Source organism: Phocoena sinus, chromosome 19 (assembly GCF_008692025.1).
Source record: "Phocoena sinus isolate mPhoSin1 chromosome 19, mPhoSin1.pri, whole genome shotgun sequence".
Taxonomy (NCBI): domain Eukaryota; kingdom Metazoa; phylum Chordata; class Mammalia; order Artiodactyla; family Phocoenidae; genus Phocoena; species Phocoena sinus.
Window position 1 is genome coordinate 9,445,451 of NC_045781.1, and position 20,082 is coordinate 9,465,532.

A 20,082-nucleotide genomic window follows, 5' to 3' on the forward strand; every position below is an offset into this window, starting at 1 on the left:
GGACTATTTTTAGCGGCGCTCGGGTAAAAATGGACGCGGCGCCGCGCGAGTTCCAGAGGCCGTGCGCGCTCCCTCGCGAGAACTGGGGGCCGGGGCCGCGCGCCTGAGTCACCTCCCGCCCAACCGCCCCCCTTCGAGGAGCGCGGACACCTCCCCGCCCCCATCCGCACGAACTCTTGGGTTCCTGGACGCCTGGAAGCCAGCGCGGCTCAGAATATTCCAGGACTATCGGGACGCATCCAACCGGGCTGCATCCAACCGGGCTGCATCCAACCAGGCTCAAGCGGCTGAGCGCCGACTTTTGGGCAGAGGCGCTGCGCCCTCTGGTGGCTCCTGCGGGGATAGCAGGCAGGGGCTGGGCCAAGAGTTCACACACCCCCAGACCCCCAACCTCCGCCACACACCGATTTTATAAATGAGGAAACTGAGGCCTGGAGAGGAACTGGATTGCATCATGAATTGCAAGGTACGCTCTTTCCGTTTCAGCTTGGACACTTCCCTTAATGGAGAACCCAGTACCTATCAGAAAACTAGGCACTCTGTTTTTATAAGCAGTATTTATCTAGTCATTCAACAAGTATTTATCAAGGGCTTGCTGGGTGCTGGGAACACAGCAGTGAACAGGGCAGAAGAGAGATCCTTGCCCTCGTGGGGCTGACGTTCTAATGGGGGAGACAAACAGTAAATAAATAAGGTGATTTCAGATTGTGGGTAAGCCCTGTAAGGAAAATAAAATGGGAGGATAGAGTATAATAAAGGGGATACTTTGGTAAGAGTAGTCAGGGAAGGCCTTTTTCTGAGGAGGTGACATTCTAAAATGACCTGGTTTCATGCAGTCCCCTCACTCATCCCATTTCCTAGACCTGGAGACAGAAGCCTGGAGAAGAACCAGTTGGGGACTGAGCTTGTACAGTGTAGATTACATGAGCTTTCACTGCGTAAATTGTTCAGTTCCAGTTTGGTCTCCTCCTGAGCCTGGGAGCTCATTTCTCCCAGCATAGCCACTCATCATCAGTAGTAGTAATACTGATTACTAGTTTTAAAATAATATCTAGTTTTATCCAGCACCTGCTCTTTACCTAGCAGTCTACTAAATGTCTCACCTGCGTTAATTCATGGAATCCTCACCCTAATCCTTAGAGGTGAGGTACTATTCCCACGCCCCATTAACGTATGAGAAAATCTGTTTTCCAACCTTCCTTTCCTCCCAGCCACATGGGCATCTACAGTTTTGCCGGCCTTCTTCTTGTTCTTTGGGAAACCACTCCTTTCTCAATTTCAGTTCACCTGGCTGTCTTGGGGCTCACCCCATCCTCCGTTTCCAGGGAATGGCACGTGTCCTAGGCCCAGCCAATCACAGTATTCCAGTTGGGCTGTCCGTTGATGACAGTGATTGGTTCAGAGGTGAGCATGTGACCCATTTAGGACAACGAATGATGGGACCATTGGCTAGGAGCACTTTCTTCCCTTTGGGGTGGCTAAGAGGATGAGATGTGAGCCTAAAGCTGCTAGGGCTATCTTTGCTACCTCAAGGAAAGTCTTTCTGAGGAAAAAAATCAGAGAAATTTGAAACCCAGAGATGGGACAGTGACTTCATATCATCATTTGAGCTCCTGGATCAAGCTGTAACTGAAGCTGGTTTACTCAACCTTCTGATCATGTGAGCCAATACATTTCCTTAAACTAGTTGGCATTTGAAACTGAGAGACTCCCAGTTAATTCGCTTTCCCTCTCTATGCCCCCCCCCCCACCAGGAACTGGTCCTGACACTTTCCACTGCCCCTGGTCCTTGGGAATGGATCACTGTATCCCCCTGAAGTACCCATTCATTACACACTGCCCCCAGGGAGGCATGTACTGCTTGTATACATCTGTGCCCTCTACCCCACACTGGGCAGGCACTCCTGTGGGGACTTTGGGTCTGCTCATCTTCCTGTCCCCAGGTACAGACCAGGATGAGAACCTGATACCAAGGCTACTGTCCCGGGCAGGACCACTTTCTGCTGTCATCACTGGCTGATGGTGAAGTTACCCTACTGCACCTTCCACTTTCTCCCACTGTCAGGATTTCAGCCCTGTCTGAGCTCTGTCGGCCTCCCAGCCTCTGCTTCACCGTCTCTCCTGTGCTCCAGACCCATGTGTCTAGAAGCCTCTTGAATGCCTTCCTCCGAATGTCCCACAGACTTTCACCCTGACCTCAACAGCTTCCTCCTACACCTGTGCCTCCTTCTCCCAGGTCCCCAGCTCAGGCGTAGTCCCACATAGACCCTGTCTCCTGGGCCAGAGTTCTAGGCCTCCTCCTGGTACCTTCCTCCCCTTACCTCCCATAACCCATCACTCATCTCCATTCTATCTTTTAAAGATTTTATATATTCTCCTTCCTCCCCCTCCTTACTCTGGTCCCGTTGTCTATTTGGTCCCTTTTCCCCACTTCATCCTTCATCTCTGTACTCATCCCTGGTTTCCTGCCCCAGTTCTGCCCCTTCCCATCTAGAAGGATTTTGCTAAACCACAAAACTACTCCTGTCAGGTCTCTCCCCTGCTCAGAGCCTGCTACGATTCCCCAGTGCTCTAGTCCTGTGACCTACGAGGCCTTCCGTGGCCTGTTGCTTTCTTCAACCCCATCTCTTGCCCCCCACCCCTTTCCCCAGCACACATTCACTCTGCCCTCTAACAATACTCAAACAGCTTGCCTTTCCCCGAATGCGTTGTTCATGCCTCCCGACTTGAACATTCGGCTCCCTCTGCCCAAATACCTTTCCCATCCTTCTCCACCTAGTGACTGTTTTTCCATGCTTTGAGGTACAACATAGCTATCCCCTCCGCTGAGAAACCTAGCATGACTCCCTCCGACCTAAGCAGGGCCCCCGCCTCTCAAGAAACCTGGTCGCTGCTGTAGCTCATTCTCGGCCTGACCACAAGTCGGGCCCTTTGCACGCAGGGTCTCACTGAGTTCCCCCAACAGCCCTCAGGGCACAGGGACAAACACTTCCAGTTTCTGGATGAAGAAACTGGGACTCATGGAAGGAATCACAGCTAGGGAGGGGACAGAGTCAGGATTTGAACTTGTGATCTCATGCAGCCTGGCTCATCCATGAGTACTTTATCTCTGTTTTGGAAGTTTTTATTTTATAACACTCTCAGTAGAGGCACACATGTATATAATCTATGAATAAAAAATATACTCCATATACCAAGTGGCCACAAAGTACTGCCTGGCGCTGTGGTCTCTCTTGGTTAAGTAGCTTCTTCACCTGGGTCTGGTGGAGGCAGGGATTTGAGAGTGTTCTTTAAGGCCACATTTTTGACATGAGCATCAGTTGCTTTGTTTGAATATGCTTCTGACATGGATTGTTCCAGAACATCCCAAGAAATCCCGAGGCTCAGTGGCCCCGGAACAAATGGCACTCCAGCATCTGATGTCCTCCCAGATGGAGAGACAGCAAATTCCATGGGCCAGCACCGTTCACAAGAAATAGGACACTAGCCACATATTCAAGCTTAAATGCCCTAGTAGCCACACTAAAAAAAGCCAAAAGAAACAGGTGAAAATAATTTGTTCCTGTATTTTATTTAACCAGATAGATGCAAAATATTATTTCATACGTACTCAATGTCAGCAGCTTTTTTCTTTATAAATTTATTTATTTATAGATGCAAGATATTATTTCATACGTACTCAATGTCAGCAGTTTTTTTCCTTTATAAATTTATCTATTTATGGCTGCGTTGGGTCTTCGTTGTGGTGCGCGGGCTTCTTATTGCGGTGGCTTCTCTTGTTGCGGAGCACGGGCTCTTGGCACGCGGGCTTCAGTAGTTGTGGCTCATGGGCTCTAGAGTGCAGGCTCAGTAGTTGTGGTGCACGGGCTTAGTTACTCCGCGGCATGTGGGATCTTGCCGGACCAGGGCTCAAACCCATGTCCCCTGCGTTGGCAGGCAGATTCTTAACCACTGCTCCACCAGGGAAGTCCGTCAGCAGTTTTTTAAATGAGATAGTTACATTCTTTTTAATCACGCTAAGTCTATGAAATCTGGTGTGGATTTTACACTCATGACACATCTCATTTTGGACCAGCCATGTTTCAAGTGCTTAAAAGCCACGTGTAGCCAAGTGGCTGCCATATTGGACATCACAGCAGTAGACGGGGCCTGACCACGGATCTGGGAGTACGGCTTCCTCAAAGTCCAGCTTTAACATGGGACAGTGTGCCTCCAGGTGACAGCATGGCTTAAGGTCAAGATCCTAGACTCTGAAGCCAGACTGTGGGGTTCAAGCTCTGGAACTTCCAAACTGCCACTCCAGCCTCTCTGCACCTCAGTTTATTCCGCTATGAAAGGAGAATCACCAGCAAGACACCAGAGGGTTTTTTGTGAGGATTAAAGGAGTCAATAGGTTTTTTTTTTTTTTTTTTTTTTTTTTGCGGTATGCGGGCCTCTCACTGTTGTGGCCTCTCCTGTTGCGGAGCACAGGCTCCGGACGCGCAGGCTCAGCGGCCATGGCTCACGGGCCCAGCTGCTGCCGCGGCATGTGGGATCTTCCTGGACCGGGGCACGAACCCGTGTCCCCTGCATCGGCAGGTGGACTCTCAACCACTGCGCCACCAGGGAAGCCCGAGTTAATAGATATTTAAACACGTAGAACAGGGCACATATTAAGTGCTGTATGGGTGTTGATTTTTATTATTATTTGGCATTTTGTGAAAGAGAAAATATCTCGACTCCACATTAACAGTTGAAGAATGAAAAACTCCCTTAAAGACTTGCCATCCTGGGCTCAGGGAGAGGCCTCAGTGGTGAGGGGCCCGCGTACCGCAAAAAAAAAAAAAAAAAAAAAAAAAAAGACTTCCCATCCTTGTGGAAGATGTCCAGAACATGGGGGACACACGGGACTTCTAACCGCCACAGGTAGGACGCACAGACCACTCTGGGCTCTCAAGGGCAAATGCTTCAACATTCTCCACTGGAACGAGTGTGTGCAGTCACAAAGCTTTGGACACCTCCCAGTCTAGACACGTATTGTCCTGTTCTCATTTTTCTGTTTTGATCTGTGTAGTGGGTTGAATGGTGTGCCCTTCTCCCCACCCAAGATAAGTCCACCTGAGACCTGTCAATGGGAACTTATTTGGAAAGAGTCTCTGCGGATATAATTAAGGTTAGGATCTCGAGATGATATCACCCTGGATTATCCAAGTGGGCCCTAAACCCAATGGCAAGTGTCCTTACAAGAGCAAGGCAGAGGGAGATTGGACACAGGTAGGAGAAGAGATGGCCATGTGAAGTTGGAGGGAGAGATGAGAGTGATGGGGCCACCCAGGAACACCTGGGGCCACCAGAGGCTGGGAAAGGCAAGGAAGAATCTTCTCCAAGAAAACTCAGAGGGAGTGTGGCCCTGCTGATACCTTGCTTTAGGATTTATGGCCTCCAGAGCTGTGAGGGAATAAATTTCTGTTGTTTTAAACCACGAAGTTTGTGGTAGTTTGTTAGGCAGCCACAGGAAACAAATACAGTCTGTTTAGGGGCCTGTCTCCTTCCACCCTGAAGACAGAGTTTCTGTGGCTTTCAGCTTCTGTTTCACAGCAGGAAACAGGCTCAGAAAGAAGGCAGAGCCAGAACCAGAACTCAGGTCTCCAGAACCTCATTCCAGATCCAGGGGGTCACTGTGGAAACTCGCAGGGTATTCTGCCTGTTAAAGAAATACAGGGTGGCTATTGAATTTTCTCTTAAGGCAGTGGTTGAAACACAAGCTTTTGTTGGAGTCCTGGTTTGTTTGCTTCCTTGCTTTGTGGCCTTGGTCGAGAGACTAACCTCTCTGTGCCTCAGTTTCTCCTTCTATAAATTAGGGATAACAAAATAAGATCTCAGAAGGCTGTGATATGGAGTATATGAGAATTGATCAACTTTGCCATTTGATGTTGTCCTGAAAGTCTTTGCAAATGCTATAAGACAAGAAAAATGAGATGTAAAGATGAGAAGGCAAGACATAAAACTAACATTTGGATCATTTCAAAGGATAACTAAGAGAATCAACAAATTTTTTGTATGTTTTTGGCCACGCTGCCCGGCATGTGGGATCTCAGTTCCCTGACCAGGGATCGAACCCATGCCCCCTGCAGTGGAAGCGCAGAGTCCTAACCACTGGACTGCCAGGGAAGTCCCTCAACAGAATATTTTATTTTATTTTTATTATTTACTTTTTAAAAATATTTTATTTAATTTTTTTAAACTTTAGCCATCCTAATGGATGTGAAGTAGTATCTCATTATAGGTTTTTTTAAAAATTAATTTATTTTTTGGCTGCATTGGGTCTTCGTTGCTGTGCGCAAGCTTTCTCTAGTTGCAGTGAGTGGGGGCTACTCTTTGTTGCAGTGCGCGGGCTTCCCGTTGCAGTGGCTTCTCTTGTTGTGGAGCACAGGCTCTAGGTGCGCGGGCTTCAGTAGTTGTGGCACGTGGGCTCAGTAGTTGCGCTACATGGGCTTAGTTGCTGCCTGGCATGTGGGATCTTCCCGGACCAGGGCTCGAACGAACGCATGTCCCCTGCATTGGCAAGCGGATTCTTAACCACTGTGCCACCAGGGAAGTCCCCCACTTTAATGTTTGGCTCAAACAGAAGATAACTGGGTCTTCACCTCTGCTTGGGTGCTCAGTCTGTTGTGATATTTTGCAGGTTGCATTGAACACTCAGGAGAGAGTGAGAGTGAAAAAAGGGAGGTAAGTGTCTTAGTATTATTATGATAATCATTTTGACCTTGGGGACCTCTTGAAAGAGTGCTGGGGAACCCCCCAAGGTTCTGTGGACTGCACTTTAAGAATCACTCCTTACCTTTGGGTTCTATAGGGCCTAGAGACAGTATCTGGGGAACTGAACACCTCTGGGGCCATGGGACCTGGTTCAAGAGACAGCTCTGACTACAAGCAAGGTATTCTCTGAGTCTCAGTTTCGTCATCTCTAACATGGGGTTGGTGATGATGAAAATAATAAAAGTACCTCCCTCCTAAGGTTGTAGTGAGACCCATAGGAGATAACTCTCTGACTCACACCTGGCATGTAGCATACAATAAACATTTGCTATTATAGTTTGGGAAACGTCATTTTATTTTATTACCAACACTTCTTATTCATGCAGTTAACTTCTCCAGAGCCCTATCTTGTGCTGGGCAGTGCTGGGGACATGGTGATGAATGAGAGGGGCCTGGCCCTGCCCTCATGGGGTTCCCAGTCCAATGGGTCACAGAGTTTTCATTTGTGAGGCATTGCCTTTAGCACCAGGTCCCTGAGGAGCATGAGTTCTTAAGGCTGGGGAGGCAGGGAAAGGCATTCTAGGGAGTGGGAACAGCATGCAAGGAGCCATGGCAAGTGGAGAGGGGGACAGCTGTGGCCTGATGGTTGGCCGGTTGTGTCCATTTCTCTGCCCCCAAGATGCCTCAGTCCTGTTGCTGGTGAGAAATACGTGTGTATATCTGGTTCATCTTTTTAATATTTATTTATTTGGCTGCATCGGGTCTGAGTTGCGACACGCTGGAATCTTCTTTGCAGCATGAGAACTCTTAGTTGCGGCATGTGGGATCTAGTTCCCTGATCAGGGATCAAACCCGGGACCCCTGCATTGGGAGCGCAGAGTCTTAGCCACTGGACCACCAGGGAAGTCCCCCAACCCCTCTTCTTGTGTAAAGTTATTTCCTCAATTCTGGGCTCTTTTAAGGGAGGTCCCACCTCTGATCTAACCTCAGTCTCTCATGCTGCAGATCCTCCTTTTGCTGCATATCCATCCACAGTGCCCCGTGGAAACTTGGGACGTCCCAGCAGAAGAGATGCCCGGGATGGGGCGGGGACAGGTCCAGCGCCTCCACTGTCCCCCATCCGGGGGCCGCCGCTTGGGGCCGGGTGAGTCAGCCCCCGGCGGCTCCCGCGTCATCCTGGCCGCTAGGCTTCGCGCTATTTCGGGCTCCAGGCGCTATAAATAGAGGCTCGCGGAGCAGAGCCGTTCCCCCTCCGCTCGGGCGCCCCTGCGTCCCCTGGACCCGCCGCGATTGCCGGGCCGCGCGTCACCGCGGCTAAGTTTAGAGGCGGGTGGGGACGTCGGCCGGGTCACTGCGCCCCTCGGCCGCGCCCCCGCTAACAGAGCCTTCGGTCCGGCGGCAATATGCCCCCCGCCCAGAGTCACTCGGGTGGAATTAGGGGCGAAGTGTGCCCATATTCTCCATCCCCACCCCAATCCTTCGGAGGCGCAGAGGAAACTCGAAGTTGGGATTAGGGGAAGGTTTGGGAGTGGAGCAAGGTCTGAACTCGAGGAGTCGCCCGGGAGCTTCGGTTGGGACTGGAATTTGAACTTGGAGCGTTTGGAAGAAGGACGGGGAAATAAGAGTACGGACAGCTCTTAGACTCGAACTCGCAACTCTGGGAGCCGGAAAGATGCGAATCCCGAATCTGAAAGTTAAATTTGGGAAGAGTGTAGGAATCAAACTTGGAAATATAATATATTACAGAGCCGAGGACAACTTTTCTCCCCCTTAACTAACATAAATAGACTCAGAGTTACCTGAACCGCGCTCAGCAGGCCCTTTGCCGCATTTCTGCGATAGTGAAACGAGTCGGGAGAAACGAAGGGCAGCCCGCCGCCTTCTCACGGGTCTTGCCCCGGGGTGGGTTCTGGCGCAGCGGTCCCCGGCGCCTCTACACCCGAAATTCTCTTGTGGGGCGCCATCGCCCCCTGGCGGAAAAGGCACGCTTTGCAGGTTTATTTGGTAATTCCCATTCCCCAACGGGAGAAACTGAGTCCCACCCAGACTGGCTTCCTTCTAGAAGCTCTCTCTGCTCTTGGATTCAGAGACACATTTTCATAGTCCTTCTCTATGTCACTGGGGCCTCAGTTCCTTTATCTGTCAAATGAACTATTGATACCTAAGGGGAGAGTTACTGTGAGGATTTAGCTCATAGTAAGCTATCTATCTGCTTTGATGGATATATAGTTGATGGTAATATATGTATTTTTTATTTATAGAGCCCCTCTTCCTGTGACCGTGTTGCCCCCTCCCCCATAATCTACTTCACGTCACTGTTTTTTTATCGTCTCCAGAGCATGTATGACTGTCTGGAACTCTTATTTGTGGGTTTTTTTCTTATGGTCTGCCTCCCATGAGACTATCAGCACCACAGGGCAGGGACCTGGTCCAATTTTCTGCCAGCTGTGTCCCCAGTGCCTGCCACACCGTAGGTGCTCAATATGTAGTTATTCAAGGAATGAGTGAACCATGGATTTCAAGACGGGGCTCCATGGTCTTATGGAATTCTCACAAGCTCAGCAGTTACAGATGGGAAAACTGAGGCTCCCAGTGGTGAAGTCGCTTGCTGGAGGATTCTGCTTCTGTTCTTTGTTCATTCATACAACATATGGTTCCGTAGCCCCTTCTTGTTTCTGGGCACTGTGCTACAGCGGTGGCCACAACAGCTTCAGCCTCTGCTTGCCCAGGACTTAGTCAAGGACTATTTTATTTTTATGACAAACCTGAATATTTCACCTACTGCATGCCAAGTAAAGATGTAGGGACTTTACACGTAACTCATTTCATCTTCCTAACAGTTATGCTATTGTTATCCCCATTTTAGAGATGAGCAAACTGACGCACACAGAGAAACTGAGTTGCTGGCACCAGGTCACACTGCTAGTAAGTGATCCTGGGGAAAAATTACACCCAGTGATGAGACTGCTTATGAGGGAAGGAGAATCAGGGAGATGGTAGACTTCCCAGTAGTGACCCAGATGGAGCACCAGTGTCTTCTAACTTTGCAAGAAAGATAACTAGGAACCCAGAATTTGAGATTCCATTTGTGAGGGTCAAAGAAAGACATTTTCAGATGAGCAAGACTCAGAAATTTTCTATCCAGAATGTTCTCTGAAAAAGTTAGAAGAGAATGTACTCTAGCAAGAAGTAAAAATGAATTCAGAAGGAAGAAGTTTATAAAAAGTAACAGAAAATTGTTAAGGGTTGACTCGTGTCCCCCAAAAAGATATGTTGAGTCCTAACCCCCATTACTTCAGAATGGGACTTTATTTTGAAATAAGGTCTTTACAGAGACAAGTTAAAATGAGGTCATTATGGTGGTCCCTAATCCAATATGACTGGCGTCCTTGTAAAATGGGGAAATTTGGACACAGAGACGGACATGCACAGAGGAAAGACAGTGTGAAGACACACAGGGAGAAGATGGCCATCCACAAGCCAAGGAATGCCTGAGGCTACCAGAAGCTAAGAGAGGGGGCTGGAACAGATCCTTCTCTAGTGCATTCAGAGGGCGCATTGCTCTGTCAATACCTTGATTTTGGACTTCTAGCCTCCAGAACTGTGAGAATAACTTTCTGTGGTTTAAGCCACTCAATTTTTGGTACTTCTTTACAGCAGCCCTAGGAAACTAATACCATGAACCAATTATATAAATAAAAATTAATTAGAAAGCAACCTTTTACAGTAGGTCCCTAACAAAAGGCAAAATCAATGGAGAGACAGAGACAATGTGTTCATGGGTATGAAAAAGATGTCAATCTTCTTGTAATTAATCCATCAATTCAGTGCAATTCCAATCTCAATCTCAATAGGATTTTTCAGGGAACTAGAAAAGCAGCTGCTAAAATCCATCTAGAAGAGTAAATGGACAAGAATGGTAAAGACAGATTTGAAACTGAACAGAGGTGGGGGACTTGCCTCATGTGATATCAAAACATATCTAAATGAAATAATTAAACTGGCATGGAGGCAAGGGACAGATACAGAGATCAATGAAACATAATAGAAATGTCAGAGATAGACCTGTGTATACATGGGAATTTGGCACAAGATAAAGGTGGAATACCAAAACCAAGGAAAGGACTGGCTTCTGTTTTTTTTTTTTTTTTTCTCCCAGCTGCATGACTTGAGGGGTCTTATTTCCCTGATCAGGGATGGAACCCCAGCCCCAGCAGTGAAAACACTGAGTTCTAACCACTGGACCTCCAGGGAATTCCCAGGACTGGCTTTTAAAATAAATAGTATCCGGACAATTAGCTATATCCACCATAAATTCCTACCTTAGTACATTTTCAAAAATAAGTCTCATATGGATGAAAGAAACAAAATCAAAACTAGGAAAAGTATTAAAAGAAATGATAAACTATATTTATGACCTTGGGGTATGGCAAGCCTCTTAAACACACCAGAAATCAGGATAGATTGATAAATAGGTGTGAATAAACACTAAGAACTTCTGTGTGAGAAAAATAAACAAGTTAAAATATAAAGTGCAAACTAGCAGGAAATATTTGGAATATGTGTAACTAACAATTAGAATTGGAATCCATAAAGTACTCTGACACATTAACAGTAATAAAAAAGGCATACAACCATTGAAAAAATGGTCAAAGGATATGGGCAAGCAACCCACAGAAAACAAACTATTAAAGACCAATAAACTCACAGAAAGATGTTCTCTCCTTAGTAATCAGAGAGTTGCAAGTTAGAACAGTGTGATACTATCCTTTCAGGAAATGACTAATATTTACTCATCAACCAGGTCTCCGCTCAGATGTCCCTTTCTCTAAGAAGCTCTTTCCTGGCCCTTGGGCTGGATTAGGTGTTCCCTGCCCCACCCACCTCTCGGGCCCTCTGGGGTCTCCTAGCCAGCCCTGTCCGCTCTGGATCGTCACTGTTTGGGAAAGGGTTTGTCTCTCCCAATGCGTTGTGAGCTCCAGAAGGGCGGAGCGGGGCTATCGTTATCTGGGGCAATGTATGTGGAATAAGAGAATGAGTGAATGGGGAAACTGAGGCTAAGTCAATGACAGAGCTGGAATTCAAACCCAAGTCTGTACTGAGAGAAGGAACCTAGTTTGATTACCCGCCATCCCTTCTCCACTAAGACCTGCCCAGAGCCCAGGCACACAAGAGGAGCTCAATAAGAGCACTGAAATCAAACTGCTCGGCAACGGGAGACGCTGAGGGCCAGAGGCGGACAGCTCTCTCCAAACCCAAACCTCCGCAGTCCTCCAGAACCATAGAGAGCTGCGCGAGGAACCGCCTCTCTCGATGCTCTACGCCTTTGGGGAACGTCAGGAGCGGGCTGGAGGGCTAGAGAGGCCGGAAGTGCGACGAGCCTGGGGCTACGCTGGCCGCGCCGGCGGTGGGATGCCTCGGTCTCTCTCCTGTCTTTCCTTCGCGGCCCGGGGGCGAGGAGGTGAGTTCTCGGGACGCTGAGACCGCGGGGCTGGGTTGAGAGGGGCGTGGGGTTGAGACCGCCGGTGGCGATTGGCAGATGCAGAAGCCAATCAATCGTACAATGTCTGAGAGTTTGAGAAGGTGGAGCGAGGGAAAGGTATCCTGGTGCGAGGCTTGGGGGCGGGGTGGACGGAGGTTTGGGGACAGTGGTCTGGCCTGGCAAACGGAAGGCGGGGAACAGTGAGGGCGGGGAGAATAGAAAGGTGGGACCCTGAAGGGTGTGGCGAAAGGAAAGTGTGTCCCGGTAAGGGGCGGGGCGAGCCGCAGGTGGAGGCTCGATGGGGCGGGGCCTTATAGAACCTGGGGCCCTGGGTGTCTGGACCTGGACGCGATGGAGCCCCTGGAATTTTTTTGGGGGTACGGCTGTGTCTGGGGGTTCCTTCTGGGGAATGTCGATGCTTCGCTCGCGCCCGACACCACGGCTTTATTTTCAGGCCCCAGAAGGACCTTGCGATGGACGAAGAGAGAGTGGAGAAGCCCGCTGGCCCACCCACAAGGAAGAAATTCCTCATTCCAGTGGACGAGGATGAGGTCCCTCCTCCCGGGGTAGGGCTAGGAGATGGGGGGACTGCTGGGAGGCTTGGGGTGTGGTTGGGAGGAAGGGGGACAGGAAGGGGCCTGTGGGACCACAGTGTGGGTTAGGAAATGTTGGGGCCTGGGTCACTTTGAGAAGACAGTCCTTTGCCTTCTGCAAGTATCAGTTTCCTGTAAAAAGTAAAATGTCATGGTCAGGAGGGCTAAGGCAGCGGCTGCAAACTGGCAGCCAGGACGTAGTCCTGAGATACGTTTTACGTGGCCAGAACCCTGGTTCTGAAGGAATGAATTTATTGCTGATAGTTGAGAATTGGAAGGTTTGGCAATTTTAAAGAAATCTGCACTTTTGACATCTTTTGGTAAATAAAGGATCTGGCAACACAGAGATCTCAATCCTACAGGAACACAATTGCCTGGTGATAAGTAGTGGCTGCCACCTATGTGCTAGGAAGAAAAAGAAAGTAGGCTAAGGATAGAGGGTGTGATGGGGGAGAAGAGCTACCTTAGATAGAACAGTCAAGGGAGGACCTCTTGGAGGAGATGATGCCTTTGCCAAAATGTGAAAGAAGTGAGTGAGCGAGCTATGCGACATCAGGGGGGAAGGGAACAGCCAGTGCAAAGGCCCTGAGGTCAGAGAGAATCTGATAAGTTTTAGGGCAGCAGGAAGGCCAGTGGGGCTGGAGTAGAGAAAACCAGGTGGAAGACGTAGAAGGTGAGGTCCTTGAGGCAAGGGGGCAGGGGCAGATCTTTACGAGGCTTGAGGACTGAAGTGACAACTTTGGTTTTTACTCTGAGTAGGAACCACCTAAGGGCTCTGAGCAGAAGAGGAACATGATATGACTCAGTGTGGGGAGCAGACTGTGGGAGGTAAGGGCAGAGGCAGGTAACTGGTGAGGAGGTGACTGCAGTGGCCCAAGGGAGAAAAGATGGTGGTCGGGACCAGGGTAGAGGCCGAGGAGGTGGGGAGAGGTGGCTAGGTTCAGATTTTGTATGCCCTCTCACACCTCTCCCCACAGGCCAAGCCCTTATTCAAATCCACACGGAGCCTGCCCACTGTGGAGACCTCACCCCAGCCGGCTCCTCAGACCTACGCTGAGTACGCCATCTCAGGACCTCCAGGAGGGTCTGGAGCCACACGCCCCATAGGGCCAGAACCCCTGGCAGGAGAGACCCCCAACCAGGCCCCCAAACCAGGAGCAAAATCCAACAGCATCGTTGTGAGCCCCCGGCAGGTGAGGAGGGGGCTGGAGAAGTGGGGCTTTGGGGTTTCTGGTGGGAAACGTGGTTATAGGGAGGGCTTTCTAGTGGACAAGGAAGGAGTTCTGAGTTCTAGCCATTATGCTCTCAGCAGCACCATTCATCCATTCAACTAGCGTGTGTGGGTTGAATATGCCCCATGTCTTAGTCTGTTCAGGCTTCCGTAACAAAAATACCATAGACTGGTGGTCTGAACACCGAACATTTATTTCTCACAGTTCTGGAGGCTGAGAAGTCCAAGATCAAGGCGCTGGCAGATTCGGTGTCTAGTGAGGACCCGCTTCCTGGTTCATGGACAGCCATCTTCTCACTGTGTCCTCACAGCGTAGGAAAGGGTGAGGGAGCTCTCTGGGGTCTCTTTTATAAGAGTGCTAGTCCCATTCATGAGGGCTGCACCTTCATGACCTAATCACCTCCCTTCACCTCCTAATATCATCACATTGGGGGGGTAGTATTTCAACCTATGAATTTTGGGGAGACACAGACATTCAGTCCATAGCACCCCAACTCTTACGGTTGGGGGCATGATGGTGTTCACGAAGCTACCTTTCCTCTTCCCAGGTTTGTCCATTTATTCAAAAACAGTTGAACACAGGCCCAAGTTTGAATCCCACTCTGCCACACAGTAGCTGTGTCATCTTGGGCATCATCTTGGGTGACTTAACCCCTCTGAGCCTTTAAAATGGGGGTTCACCCACTTACAATCCATAAATGTCTTCAGAGGTTACCTGGTACACTTCTAAGCTCTGGAGATTGCAGATAAAGTCTCTGCCATCGACGGGGCTGGCATTCTAGAAGGAGAGAGCAGCAGTGTACAGAGATAATAGTGGGACTCAAGAACATGAAATATGCTCAAAATTTTTAGCCATCAGGGAAATGCAAACCAAAACCACAATGAGATACCACGTCATACCCTGGAATCAAAAGGATAGACAATAACAAGGGTGGGGAGAGTGTTGGAGGAGTTGGAGCCCTCATACACTGCTGGTGGGAATGTAAAATGTTGCAGCCACTTTGGAAAACCGCCTGGTAGTTCCTCAGACATTTAAACATAGAGTTATCATATGACCTTGCAGTTCCACCTCTAGGTATATATGCAAGAGAAATGAAAATACGGTCAACCTTCTGCAACCGTGGATACAAAACCTGCAGACACGGAGGGCCAACGGTACTACCTCATCTGTGGATTTTGATATCCAGGGGGTCCTGGGACCAATCCTCTGTGGATACTGAGGGACCACTGTCTTACGTCCCCACAAAGTCTAGTACACACATGTTCACGACAGCGTTATTCACAGGAGCCAAGTGGAAACAACCCAAATGTCTAGCAAATGATGACTAGTTTTTTTCACTTAGCATAATGCTCTCAAGGTTCATCCATGTTGTAGCATGAATTAGTACTTCATTCCTTTTCGTTGCTAAATAGTATTCCATTGCATGGATATGCCACTTTCTGTTTGTCCATTCATCCATTGATGGGCATTCGGGTTGTTCATATTTCTCAATTATTATGAAAATGCTGCTGTGGACATTTGTGTACTGCTGTTAACATATGTTTCCAGTTCTCTTGGGTATTTATCTAGGAGTGGATTTGCTGGGTCGTATGGTAACTGTATGTTCAACTTTCTCAGGTACCCCCAACTGTCTTCTAAAAGGCTGCATCATTTTATATTCCCACCAGCAGTGGATGAAGGTTCCATTCTCACCATATCGTCACCACTTGTCATTGTCTGTCTTTTGGATTTCAGTCATTCTAATGGGTGTGAAGTGGACAAAATACTTCTTTAAAAATTAAAATTGGGGGGCTTCCCTGGTGGCGCAGTGGTAGAGAGTCCGCCTGCCGATGCAGGGGACACGGGTTCGTGCCCCGGTCCGGGAAGATCCCACATGCCGCGGAGCGGCTGGGCCCGTGAGCCATGGCTGCTGAGCCTGCGCGTCCGGAGCCTGTGCTCCGCAACAGGAGAGGCCACAACAGTGAGAGGCCCACGTACCGCAAAAAAAAAAAAAAAAAAAAAAAAAAATTAAAATCGGGATAAACAACAAGGTCCTACTGTATAGCACAGAAAATTATATGCAATATTCTGTGATAAACCGTGATGGAAAAGAATATTTTAAAATGTGTATATATATATATATATATATATATATATATATATAATATATATGTATAACTGAATCACTTTGCTGGACAGCAGAAATTAACATGACATTGTAAATCAACTGTGCATCAATTAAAAAAAATAAATAAAATTGGATCCCGCCCCTCCCTTGCCCAAGGCCCTTCCATGGCTCCCAGTGGCTCAGGTTCAGATGGCCCAGAGCCTGTGGGACTTGGGACCCCTGCAGACCCTTCCCACCCCAGCTGCTCTGACCACTCCACAGTCCACCCCGAGAGCAGATACCACACCCTTATTAGAGCTGAATTCCACCTCACTTGGTAATTACATGTTCGTCCCTGAGATGCTTTTGTTTAATGTCTGTGTCCCCCACGAGGGCAGGGATCTATGTCCTCTTGGTCACGGCTGTATCCCCAGCACTTAGACACACAGTAGGCACTCAGATACCTGAATAGATCAGAGCTTGACCTGCTCAAAGTATTTTGGTCTTGGGCTACAGGGTAGAGCATGAGGCGGGGGTTTACTTATTTCTTTTGGCTGCATTGGGTCTTCATTGCTGCGCGTGGGCTTTTTCTAGTTGCGGCGAGCGGGGGCTACTCTTCGTCACAGTGCGCGGGCTTCTCATTGCAGTGACATCTCTTGTTGCAGAGCACGGGCTCTAGGCGCGTGGGCTTCAGCAGTTGTGGCACATGGGCTCAGTAGTTGTGGCTCGCGGGCTTAGTTGCACCGCGGCTTGTGGGACCTTCCTGGACCAGGGATCCAGCGCGTGTCCCCTGTATTGGTAGGCGGATTCTTAACCACCGTGCCACCAGGAAAGTCTGTGAGGGGTGTTTAGAGAGAGGAGTCTGCTGGGCAGATACCAGGCTTTCGGGGCTCTGACCTTGTGGAGGGTCACAGGCCACGGTGAGGAGCTTCCTCCTGAGGGCACTGGGAAGCCATGGCAGGGCTTAGAGCTGGAGAGGGGCAGCTTTGTGCTTTAGGAAGAGCCGTCTGGCTCCTGTTTGGAGGGTGGCCAGGAGGGGATACCACTGGGGCAGGAGACCAGGAGGAGGTGGGGTGGAGGCCATGGCAGTGGAGGGGGAGGAATTCATGGGGGATGCTTAGAAGGTAGATGTCCCACCTGGTGGATGAGGGGGAGAGGGAAGCTTGTAGGACAAGGCCTGGGTCTCTGGATGGTGGGGCCGGCCCTGAGTTGGGGCTGGGAGGGGGAGCAGGTGTGGAGGCCAGTGCCGAGTGCAGTGAGGTAGATCCCTGGGGACAGGTGTCCAGTGGACCAAGGACATACGAGCTGGGGCTGGGGACAGGGCTGAGCTGGAGAGAGACCCAGGGACCCTTTAGTTAAGGCCTAGGGCCAGGGAGGAGGGGCCTAGGGCAGAGCCCCAGTACCAAGAACATTCCAGGCTGCGGAGGAGGAGGAGTCTGGGGAGAGGAGGAGGGCAGAGCTGGAGAAGCCCCGGGTGCAAAGCAGGAGGTGGGGGGAGGGGCTCTGGGGTGGCGGTGGGCCCAGGGTCACTCTGCTAATGGCTTCCGTTCTCCCCCCGCCAGAGGGGCAACCCCGTGCTGAGGTTCGTGCGCAACGTGCCCTGGGAGTTTGGCGATGTGCTTCCCGACTACGTGCTGGGCCAGAGCACCTGTGCCCTCTTCCTCAGGTGAGCTCTGGGGGCCACCCACCCTCAAGATGGCCTGCGAGGGCTGTGCTCTGGGTGTTCTCAGCCATCGTATGGGAGACCTCTGGGCACGGCCCGGGCCTAGGTGTGACCCTGTGTGGGAGGCAGAGATCTTGGCTTAGAGGTGTCGGAAGCAAGAGCTGGGCCCCGGACTCTGGGTCTGAGGGAGGAGGGACGGGGGCCTGGATCCTGGGTCTGAGGGAGGAGGGCCCCGGGGCCTGGATCTTGGGTCTGAGGGAGGAGGGGCCGGTCGCCTGGACTCTGGGGCTGCGGGAGGAGGGGGACTCATGTCCTGGACACCAGGACTGGAGCCAGGATTTCTGTAACTGTCGCCACAGTTAAATAAGTTTCCCTCCACTCCTGGGGGCCCCTCTCCAGACAGGGGAAGTGAAACTTCTAAGTTCCTGTCCTCCCTGCAGTGTATGAGAGCTGCTATAGCAGACATGTCCCTTTGTTCCTGGGTGGCAAAGCCACCCCACCCCGTCCGTGCCAGCGCACTCTGTGGTCAAAGCAGGCAGTCCCGGGGATGGGCCCTGCTTCCCAAGACCAGCTGTGCAGCACCACCCCCTGACCCCGGTATACACTCTCTAGGGTTTCCTGGTCTCTACCTGAAACCTAAAGTCCTTCTCTTCCTAGGTTTAGAATCTGGGGGTCCACCCTTCCAGGGATTCAGAGCCAGGCATCCCTCACTGCCAGTCCCCTCATGCCCCTTTCTTGAAGGGTAACCTTGGGCAAGTCACTTAACCTCTCTGAGCCTCAGATCTGCCTTTGCTCCCCAAGCCCTCTGCCTTCCAGCAAGAGGGGAGAAGGGCTTCTGGGGTCTCTTAGCTGGAGACCTACCAACCCTCCCTCTCCCACCCCCCAGCCTCCGTTACCACAGCCTCCACCCAGACTACATCCATGGGCGGCTGCAGAGCCTGGGGAAGAACTTCGCCCTGCGGGTCCTGCTCGTCCAGGTGGATGTGGTAAGCAGGGGTCACTCCTCCATGGGCCTCACTGCCCCCATCTGTGAAATGGGGAGCCTTGGGCCTCCTGGTTGCCTGGTAGACTGTTGAATCTCTTCTGAGGAGAAATGCAAGTTGGAACCCCAGTGGGGAATTTCTCACATCTGAGATGGACAGCTGTGTTGGCCAGGAGGTGGAGGGTCAGATTACCCGTCTCCTCCTTCCCCACTCCCCCTTCAACCAGGCCCTGGCCTCTGCCACTTCAATACTTCTTGAACCTGTTTCATTCTAACCTCACAGCCGGGCCCTGATCCAGGCCCTTTCCCCTCTTGCCTGGGTCCCTGCCCCAGCCTCTTTTCTTGTCTTGTGGCCTCCAGCTTCGACCCTGCAGTAGTCAGAGGGGTCTTCTGGCACACAGATCTGATGTCCCAACCCCTCCGTGATCCCCTAGTGCCCTCCATGGCCCGTGAGGCCCAGTGTCACCCGATCCCTGCCCAACTCTCCTGGTTCATCTCTAAGCTTCCACGTGATCACCCTTTCATTTCACAGCCTCCATCCCATAGTGGTGAATTGTATTTCCTCAAGCCTTTCCCCTCCCTTCTTTGCACATGCTGTTCCCTATGCCTGGAATTCCCTTTTCTGCTCTCTGTTGCCCTCACTCCTCATCCTCCTTCAGGTCCCAGCTCAGATATCCCCTCCTCTAGGAAGCTCTCCCTAATCCCCCAGGTAGGACAGACACTCCTCTGGCTCTCCCACCCCAGCGCTGGCCACTCTTGAGTCATCACTGACTGGGGACTGTCTGTCCCCCTCATCACACTGTGAGTCCCAGGAAGGCACAACCAGGGCTGTCCCGGTCACTGCTGGGTCCTGCACAGGCTGGGTACCCAGTTGGAGATTAGGGAGTGTCAGTTGAGTGAAAGGCTCTTGGCACCCTAAGCTGCTCTGCTTCCAAGACTATAATTCTTTGCTTTCTCCCAGATCCCTCATTCTAATTTTCTTCTCTACTCAGAAAGATCCTCAGCAGGCCCTCAAGGAACTGGCTAAGATGTGCATCCTGGCCGACTGCACCCTAATCCTTGCCTGGAGGTGAGATGGAGGCTCCCCTCCCAGGTCAGGCTCTATCCTGAGAGTTATTGCCCCTTCTGCCCCCAAATCTTCCCAGCCCTTCTTCCTCCCATGAACTCTCTGTGTGAGTCTGGTCCAGGCACTGCCTCTCTGGGCTTCAATTTCTTTATCTGTAAAGTAGGGTCTTAATATCTTTCTTATAGGGTTGTAGGCACAAAAGCAGGTGACATACATCAAATCCCAGGACCATACTAGGCA

At 50.5% G+C, this 20,082-nt stretch overlaps 1 protein-coding gene across 3 annotated transcripts in view; it reads left to right on the forward strand.

Moving 5' to 3' along the window:
- Nucleotides 1-20,082, forward strand: part of ERCC1 (ERCC excision repair 1, endonuclease non-catalytic subunit) — a 27,796-nt gene continuing 7,714 nt past the window's right edge. Inside the window, exons 1-9 of one of the 3 annotated variants that reach the window (XM_032612267.1) lie at nucleotides 1-466; nucleotides 6,665-6,708; nucleotides 6,836-6,917; nucleotides 7,744-12,199; nucleotides 12,675-12,786; nucleotides 13,791-14,006; nucleotides 17,694-17,797; nucleotides 18,681-18,780; nucleotides 19,769-19,845. In XM_032612267.1, coding sequence (XP_032468158.1) covers nucleotides 12,694-12,786; nucleotides 13,791-14,006; nucleotides 17,694-17,797; nucleotides 18,681-18,780; nucleotides 19,769-19,845 — 590 coding nt within the window. In that variant the 5' untranslated portion in view covers nucleotides 1-466; nucleotides 6,665-6,708; nucleotides 6,836-6,917; nucleotides 7,744-12,199; nucleotides 12,675-12,693. Of the gene's footprint in view, nucleotides 467-1,315; nucleotides 1,405-6,664; nucleotides 6,709-6,835; nucleotides 6,918-7,743; nucleotides 12,200-12,674; nucleotides 12,787-13,790; nucleotides 14,007-17,693; nucleotides 17,798-18,680; nucleotides 18,781-19,768; nucleotides 19,846-20,082 lie in introns of those variants that run through there. The other 2 variants (XM_032612268.1, XM_032612269.1) reach the window with 2 other exon arrangements.